The 9,561-nt window shown below is 39.0% G+C and overlaps 1 protein-coding gene across 1 annotated transcript in view; it reads left to right on the top strand.

Annotated features, from left to right (window-relative positions):
* LOC103601489 (protein PRRC2C-like) overlaps positions 1–8,905 on the top strand; it is a 36,916-nt gene extending 28,011 nt beyond the window's left edge. The window contains exons 2-5 of the mRNA XM_008585912.1: positions 5,200–5,365; positions 6,131–6,308; positions 7,933–8,042; positions 8,760–8,905. Coding sequence (XP_008584134.1) covers positions 5,254–5,365; positions 6,131–6,308; positions 7,933–8,042; positions 8,760–8,905 — 546 coding nt within the window. The 5' untranslated portion in view covers positions 5,200–5,253. The remainder of the gene's footprint in view (positions 1–5,199; positions 5,366–6,130; positions 6,309–7,932; positions 8,043–8,759) is intronic.
* Positions 8,906–9,561: the final 656 nt, after the last annotated feature.

Here is a 9,561-nt window from a genome sequence, read left to right as displayed (position 1 = left end):
ACGACACTGAGGGTTGCGATCCGTTGCCGGACACGAAAAAAGACAAAAAAAAAAAAAGAAGGATTGTTATTAACTGTTTTGCTTTTAAGTAGGGAAGTTAAGGTTCATTTTATGATTCTTTTCAAGCTCTAATGTTTTATGATGGCTAGGATTAAATTGTATTCTGTAACCCTGTGGTTCAGTTGTATGTTACATTGTTTTCCTTGTGTAAGAATATGGACAAGGTGAACCTGCTATTTTATTTTGATTTTTGTTTAGTTATGAAATCGAACATTTTGATACATTTGCTTACCATTTCTCTAGTCAATTGTCTGTTCTGTTCTTAGTCTTAATTTAAATTCCTTCAGTTTATTGAGTTCTTGTAACATATTTAAATTCTGTCAAATGTTGAGATACAACAACATTTGGAAATCAAATGAAGAAACATTGACTCTCAGCTTAACTTTTTAACTACCTACCATTTTCCTCTTATGCTGGACAGAATATTTGGTAGCCTTGCTTCTTAAAACCTTGATATGAAATAGATGCCTGTGTTCTGGTTAAAGCTGAAACTTTATTCAAAACAAAGAAGAAATGTAAATAGGCAGTGGCATGTATTCTTCAGGAACACAAACTGCTGGGCTGCAGATACAAATTTGAGATAAGTTAGTAGTTGAAGCCATAGGAGTTGATGAGATTCCCTACAGAGAAGAGTTTAGACAGAAGGGAAGAGTAAGGACAGGATGGGAGAGCACAAGAGGAAGTATTGACCTTAGATGGAATGGGAAGAAAAACACTTTCTTTATTGAGGTGATTCCCAGTTCTACATACTTAACAAATTATAATCACCTGAGGGACTTTTTTTTAAAAGTAAGAACTGATGTCTAGCCCTTCACCCGCCTCCCCATATTTGTGTATTTTAAAGCTCCAGTTGACTTTAATGTGCAGTAAGAGTTGAGGACTTGCTAAAACACAGAGTGCTGGGCCCCATCCTCAGAGTGTGGTTGTAGGTCTCAGGTGGGGCCTGAGAATTTGCATTTGTAACAGGTTTCCAGATGATGCTGAGAACTGCTGCAGCAATAAGTGGAGGAAGAAAAGGATGAATGTAGATGGAGGTGGACTTGTAGATTTGCTCCTATGAAGTTTAAGGACTCGCTTTCTTATAATGTTGTTTTCCCTGTAGTGGAGAGAAGGAATGTTGCTTGAGTAGTGGTGATATTGAGAGGTCCAAGATTTGAAGATGCTTAGGTGTTAAATAATTACCAGATAAGGGTAAGAGAGCAAGTTGACTCTTTTTTATTTACTGTTCCTTTTTTGTCACTATAGATGAATATTCTTCCTATGTCTTTGTCCATGTTATTAGTAAAGATATGTCAACAGGCTAGATTCTGGGAGTGCATCTCTGTTCACACCATCACCATTAGTACTCTTGGGATGTAATTAATTGTATATATTCTTCTATGTATAATAGCAAATTGTCTATGTATTAGTGTTGTTCTTTTAGTTGCAAGTGAATCTTTTTCCAATTTATCTCAAGAAAAGGTGGTTTATTGTATACTTGGAGAGCTTAGTGGATATCCACATTGTTATATGGGAGGAGACTGCACAGTGTGATGAATTGAACCAGAAGCCTTGGTTTCAAATCCAATCTAATTTACCTCTGGATATCACTTCATCTGTAAAATCGAGATACTAACTACATCATAAGGTTATTAGACTGAAATTAGGTAACAGATGTGTGAATGCTTGATAAGTTTTATGGTACTATGTAAATAAACATTGAGTATAGCAGTTCATATGCATAAAATCACATCTCTGCATGTGGTGCTGATTCTGCAGTTCACAAATGCAAAAGCAGTAGATAAAATGGTTTTTATAATGGTTAAGCCTAAACAGGCTTGACTTTGATGCTTTTTGTATGATATATCTATTCTATACTATCTTTAGCTCCCATGCTCAGTTCTTAATGTTTTTAGCTATTGATGGTTTTTGTTTTGTTTTAAATTTTTATTGAATCAAAATTGATTATACAAATAATCAATTTTGGGGGTTCAACATTGAGATATGTTAATCAAATCAATATTAGTAGCATATGTATTGTTACAAATCATAATTATTCTTTATGCCCCTTGTCCAATCTCTCACCATCTCACTCTCCCTCCCTCTCCCCCCTCTAATTACCCTAGATTTCTTCTCTCCGGCAGAAAGAATAATGGTTACTCTGTTGATTTGTTGCCTAGATGGTCTGTCCACTGCTGAGAGGTGCCCTCCCTCTCCCCCCTCTAATTACCCTAGATTTCTTCTCTCCGGCAGAAAGAATAATGGTTTCTCTGTTGATTTGTTGCCTAGATGATCTGTCCACTGCTGAGAGGTATGATCAGTTCCCCCAGTATTATAGAGCAGATGCTTCTTCTGTCACTCTGAAATGGGCTTTGTGGAGAGAGACGTCCTCTTCTTTTCTTTATCTCTGCTAGTGACTCTTTGTGTCAATGCACTCTGGCAGACCATCTGCATGGTGGTTGTGGCATCTAGCTGCTTTTACGGCAGCCATGGTTATTGTGGTGGCTGTGGTGGGCTACCCACATGGAGGTGATGTTTTTGGCCTGCCCTTTGTGCTGGCATCGTGCCTGGTTGGAGGGAGTGTCCAGTCCTCAGCTCCATGCCTCGGGTCACCGTGTTGGCCCCGAGGCTCTGGCGCAGTGTGCGTGGTTGTGGGAGAGGGGGTCCAGTCCACTTCTTCATGATTTTGGTCCCCAGGTGGGCCCCAAGGCCCTGGCACGGTGTGTCTGGTTGTGGGCAGGTGGGGGGGGGGTCTGTTCCCTGGCTGCTTTTCCCAGGCCCCCAGGTGGGCCCCAAGCACTGGCTCCAAACCTCGTTTGTTTGGGCAGACCCCAAGGTGCTGGCGGTGTGAGTACTTGTGGGTGGGGGTCCAGTCCCTGGCTCCCTGCCTCATGTCCCCTGGTGGGCCCCAAGGCACTGGTGGTGTACCTCGGCTGGAACTAATTTTTTGTCCTTTGCTTACTCCTAACATGGGGGAACTTCCTTTGGGAGCCAGTACTTGAGCTGTGTGGTTAAGGTCCCTGGCACGGTGTGTCTGGTTGTGGGCAGGTGGGGGGGGGGTCTGTTCCCTGGCTGCTTTTCCCAGGCCCCCAGGTGGGCCCCAAGCACTGGCTCCAAACCTCGTTTGTTTGGGCAGACCCCAAGGTGCTGGCGGTGTGAGTACTTGTGGGTGGGGGTCCAGTCCCTGGCTCCCTGCCTCATGTCCCCTGGTGGGCCCCAAGGCACTGGTGGTGTACCTCGGCTGGAATTAATTTTTTGTCCTTTGCTTACTCCTAACATGGGGGAACTTCCTTTGGGAGCCAGTACTTGAGCTGTGTGGTTAAGGTAGATTGCTGCTTTGCTGCTGTTTCCCTAAGGGAAGGTTTTTTGTTCAGCTTAGGGTTTAATGGTTGACCTTATAGGTACTTCTGGTTCTCCAGAGATCCAGTGCACCTGGGTTGTGTAGAAACTCTGATCTGGGCCTGAGTTTTTTCATCAAACTGCACCCCATGCAATTCAGTCTCCTGTGAGTGGTCCTGTGCTTATTGGGGGGCAGGTCGGCTGTCCTTGCTGTGTCTCACTTTTCTCCCAGTGGGCCTGTCTCCCCACCACATGTGCTCCAAACACTTCCCATGGGGCGGGCTCTGCGCTGTTCCCTTGCGGTGACTCGCCAGCCTCTGAGTGGCTCCCCTTTTTCAGCTGTTCTGGCTCCTTGCTCCTGTGTGGGTCCACAAGAACCCAATTAGTGGTCTTGCTGTCCTGGGGGCCACAAAGGCCCTCTTCTCCCCTGCCGCCTTCAAGTAACGCCATCTGAAGGGCACAGCTGCGGCTTCTGCCAGCTCCTGCTCCATGCGCTCAGCAGCTGGAGCCTTAAAGTGGCCGCAGCCCGGAATGCTCAGAGCAGTTTTTTCTTTCTCTCATCGTGCTTTCTTCTGCTTTCGTGAACTCCAATGGTCTCTCCTTCTCTTCCCTTGAGCTCCAGCAGCCCCAGCTTGGCTGATGTTACATTCTTATAGTTGTAAATTGGTTGATTTATGGGAGAGAGTGACTCTGGGGACCGTCTATTCCACCATCTTCAGCTATTGATGGTTTTTATGGTAGAATTGGCCACCTTCTGCCCTACTCTCCCCAAAACCCACATTAAAAACAAAAAAACCCTTAGATTGATATGTTTACACAACTTTATTAAATTAAAGGGAAATAGTATGAGATATAATTTCTGTCTTTTTCTCCTATTTAGTAATAGCGTAGCTTTAGGTCAGGGCACATCTTCAGAATTAGGGTACATTAGCTCCAAAGATGGAGATTCTGTGTTTTATATATGAATGTTCATTAAAACACTATTTGTTTCTAATAATTTCTCACTTATAAAGGACTTTCTATATGTTCTGACAAAATGCACACCATTTCTTGAACACTTAGTCCATAGACATGAAATAGATTATTTTTTTGTGCCTTGTGTTAATGAGGAAATGTTCTGCCCTTTACAGAATGCAGAAAAAATAGAATGTTCTTTGTTTTAAATTGTTAAGTTAATAAAGCTTTGTTGGGTTCATACTGCCTAAAAACACAGCTATGCAATTTATAGGGGAATGATGACCTGTCATATTTGGATTCCATGTGTGTTAGCCAATCATGCTGATCATTTCAAGCCTATTAAATTGAATAGATTCACCTTTTTTTTTTTTTTTTAAGATGACCGGTAAAGGGATTTTAACCCTTGGCTTGGTGTTGTCAGCACCACGCTCAGCCAGTGAACTAACCAGCCATCTCTATATAGGATCCGAACCCGTGGCCTTGGTGTTATCAGCACCACACCCTCCCAAGTGAGCCATGGGCTGGCCCTTAGATTTACCATATTTGATCTATTCATCTCAGTATGGATTATAACCCTATTCTCTGTGATATAGTTAAGCAGTTATAAACCATAAATAATATGTTTGCCAAATGCATACTAGTTTATGATGACTAATTTTGTCACGTATTGATTATTGGAATTTGACAATATTAAAGAGGTCTATAAAATTATCATTGATAAGAGTTATTGATGATTGGTTTATTCATTTCTCAGTGTTTTTATTTTTTAGAATGTCTCTGAACATCTGAATTTACTGGGTTTTGAGTCAGCTAATAAATCATAAAATTTTCTGCTTATTTTTCTTTCTTATGTGCATCTTAAAGGCTGGTTTTAAGGGGTGTGGCAGGAGGTTTTGGACTCGATGAGTTTCCACCGAAATGTCGGAGAAGTCAGGCCAGAGCACAAAAGCAAAGGATGGGAAAAAGTATGCAACACTCAGTTTATTTAATACTTACAAGGGTAAATCCTTAGAAACTCAGAAAACCACAGGTGAGTCAAATCAAGTGGCATTTATGTTTTTCATGGTTTTGTTTTGTAACTATAAATGGTACACTGGAACTGCTGCTGTTAGAAGCTACAGCAAACCCAAGTTAATGCAGCCTCATTTACATTAGCTTTTTTATGTATGCATACACTTTTCAATAAGAATTAAATATTTGAAAATTTATACTTTCCTATAGCATTTTAAAAATATTTTTATAGTCTGTTTTCAGCAGAAATAGAACTGTATGGTTCCAAAGGGGAAACTCAAATCAATAAGATTGATAGGCATATAGGGAAAGTTCTGTGGTTTTTGGTTTCTGTTTTTGTATTTTAACTTAGATACCTTGAGCTCAGTGTATACAGTGAAAACTGAAAACTGGGCCATGTATGGTACATTTGTCTTATTCCTTATGAACATAAAGTCAACATATTTATTTCCCAACATCCTCAGTTTTGAGTTTGAAGTAGATTCCCTGAAAAAATTTCAAAACCAGCATTATCATTGTTTTATTTTTCTTTTTTCTTTTTCTTTTTCATAGTGTGTTGAGTTGCATTGTTAGAATTTTTAAAACTTCTGTTCAGTGGCCTGGTTGCTTAATATTTCTACATTGTATTGTGTTGGAGGTGTATACCTTAATTTGAAAATTCTTAAATTATTAGGAATAATTGTTCAAAGATTCCATTAATTCCTACTGTTTTTCTATATCATTTGAAGAATAAAATGGGTAATAAAATAGATGTTCTAAGAAAGTTGATGTTATTGATCTTTAGTTGCAGCTCGACATGGATTACAGAGTCTTGGAAAAGTTGGTATTTCACGGCGCATGCCTCCACCTGCTAACCTCCCAAGTCTCAAAGCAGAAAACAAAGGCAATGATCCTAATGTGAACATTGTACCTAAAGATGGCACAGGATGGGCATCAAAACAAGAGCAGCATGAAGAAGAAAAGTGAGTCAAAGTCTATTAAAGGCTGAAACCTTTCTTCTTTCTTTGTAGAGAACTTACGTTTGAATACCTGATATGTGCTGAGTGTTGTACTGTGCATATTGCATATTTCATGCCCTCTAAAGTCTTTGATTATGTAGTAACCTTTGATTAATTTCCCCTATAGTGGATTTAGTGACAGTATTTCTATTTGTCAAGGTAGAACAGGAGACAGAATTGCTAATCACAACTTTGCTTATGTCATAGGCTGTATAAGGCTCCCTCCTGTCCTACTGCCATCACTGAAATGTCAGAGAAGTCGACATTCTCTGACATTTCGGAGAATGTTGGAGAATTCTTTTTCTAATATGATTAAGAGTTGGTTCTGTTACCTAAATTCCATGATGCTAAGGATTTCTATCTGCTTGGTTTAATGTACATCTCCAGCATTGAAACTGTGCCTGGTGCACTGTAGGTGCTCAAGTAATATTTGTTGAGTGGACAGTTAGCAAGAGAGCTGGGATAGTATTAATAGTGTTCATTTTAATCATCATTCATTCAACAAATATTTAGCCTGTGTGTCAAGGATTGTGCCAGGCTCTTTGTTAATTGAATGACCAAGCTGAATAATGCTAATCAAGACTTTCTTAACCTATATTTGTTATCAAATTTCTGTCCTGCCTGAGGAGATTTATATAGTAAATCTGGCTACTTGTGTAGAAGCTTGTGAAGGACTTACTGTTCTTTGCTTGTTAGTTGTTTCTTTTTATTGTTTTTTTTTTGTTTCTCTACCTTTTTTTATTTTTTTGACTAGAAGCTTGTGAAGGACTTACTGTTCTTTGCTTGTTAGTTGTTTCTTTTTATTGTTTTTTTTGTTTCTCTACCTTTTTTTTTTTTTTGACAGCTGGCTGGTACGGGGTCTGAACCCGTGACCTTGAGGTTATAAGGCTCTTCTCTAACCAGCTGAATTAACTGGCTAGCCCTCTCCTTGTCCCCTTGTTAGTTGTATGTAATAGAATTATTTTGTAGTAACAAGACAGTTCCAGGTCTGATTATATCCAAAATGTATTTCATTTCTTAAGTCTCTTAACTACCTTTTCATTTTTAAGTATTACCTCATTACAAGGATTGAATAAAATTATAGACCCTTTTAAAACACCTTTTACTTATAGGAATGGATCAGGCAGGTTGCTGTTACCTCTTTGAATAACAGTAATAAGTACAGTGGTGAACCTGTTGACTGCCAAATGCAGAGGTTGCTTAGCCTAGCTCCCAGCTAATTCCACCAGTACAGACTGTATGTATGCATATAATGTTATTTATAATTATAAATGTTCACTTCTTCAAAATAGATTTCTGGTAGCTACGTTCAATAATAAGTGTTTTTTTGTTTTGCTTTTTAACAAAACGGAAAACCAGCAAAGTTGTCATCTTGCTGGGTTACTCAAAGGCAGAGATGAAAGGGGACAAAAATAGCCGTAATTTATGTAACAGAATGTTACAGAGGGAAAACATTTGTGGGTGATGCATCTGTAAGTAAATACGTAGCCAGAATAATTTGTACACAGATTTACCTTAAATATAATATTGATTTTACTTTATTTAAACATACAATATGTGAAATAATGGGTTCATATTTTTTTTTAAGAACACCAGAAGTGCCACCAGCACAGCCAAAACCTGGGGTTGCAACCCCCCCCGAAGTAGCACCAGCTCCCAAATCATGGGCCAGTAACAAGCAAGGTGGGCAAGGAGATGGTAAGTGGACATTAGCTGGGGAAACTGGTTAGGCTTGATAGTTACTGAGCAGCCATGTAGGAGATAAGGGGTCGACTGTTTTAGTACAGATGGAAAGCATCGTCAAGGGATGTACTCAGGCCCTAAACAAGAGTCTTTGTAAAATCTCTTGGGCTAGTTAAATCTCAGTGTCAAGACCCATGTGTGAGCCAGTGATAATGGTTTAAAAGAGAGTCTTTAAGATACCCTCTGCCCAACATTGTTTGCCCCTGTGCCTTCAGTTTTTTGAGACATAAAAGTACCCGACATTGCATAGATTGAGACCATATACATCTCCATCTCTGCCCCCAACCACTCCTGTTTCAAACATGCTGTCATGATTTCCTTGGTGGAGAAGAGATAGAGAGTAGCCATAAACCGTAGCTGTAACACTCCCCTTACCCCAAGGAATGATGGACTCTCCAATAGAATTTAATTTTTTCAGTTGCAAAACAGCAACGGTCTATAGAACATTCTATGGTAGAATCAATCTAGGCCCTCAAGCTTTTTATCTCCTCATGGCTGTTCATTAACTTTTCAAAGGATTCTAGATAATTTTTATGAGTTTTATGTAAATGAACTGTCATTGTGAAATGTGGAATAGTTTATCAGAAAGAGGCAGAAAACTATCCTGAGAGGGTTGTTTGAATTGTCTTCAGTATAAAAGTTACCTTTAATGTCTTTTCAAAAAATCTATAGGAATCCAGGTAAACAGTCAATTTCAGCAGGAATTTCCCAGCCTGCAGGCAGCTGGGGATCAGGAAAAAAAAGAAAAGGAAGCAAATGATGACAGCTATGGACCTGGACCCAGTTTACGCCCACCAAGTAAGATACTTTCTATTTAATAAAAATACAGAATGAGATTATATTTGTGTTTTATCTTGTAAGACAACCTCCTGCTTGCTGTTGTATATATGAATGGCCTAGTTTGAGAAGGAAGATTCTAGAGTTGCCTGCTACTCAATACTATTACTATAACTTGAGAAATTGTTAGAAAGGTGTAATCTTGGGCCTCACATCCAACCTACTAAATCAAAATCTGGATTTTAACAAGACGCCAGGTGACTTCATATGTGTACATTCATATTTGATCTTTTTAACAATAGTAAAAGTTTTTGAGCATGCTTCCCCAGTATACAACTATTTATTTATAAAGTATACGTATAAATTGCATTTATTTACTACTCAATTAATATTCAGTGATCCCTTGCTTTCTGAACTCAAAGTAGGAAACATTATTTTGGCTAGTAAGGGACACTTTGTGTATGTCTACATTATAAAGCAAAAACTAAAAATAGAAATATAAAATGTTTGAGAGATTTTTTTAATGTCTTATTAATTATGATAGCATCACAATGTCATTACCAAAGGATCCTATATACAAGGGGACGTTCCTCTGTGACAGCAATGTTTATAAATCCATATTCTAATAACCTGATACATTCCACTTTTCTTTTCGCTCATTATCAGATCTAAATAAATCATCTTTATTTTTTTTTTA

Source organism: Galeopterus variegatus, unplaced genomic scaffold (genome assembly GCF_000696425.1).
Source record: "Galeopterus variegatus unplaced genomic scaffold, G_variegatus-3.0.2 Scaffold3753, whole genome shotgun sequence".
NCBI classification, from domain to species: domain Eukaryota; kingdom Metazoa; phylum Chordata; class Mammalia; order Dermoptera; family Cynocephalidae; genus Galeopterus; species Galeopterus variegatus.
Note: the sequence above shows the minus strand (reverse complement) of the source record. Positions and strands in the feature narration are given on the sequence as shown.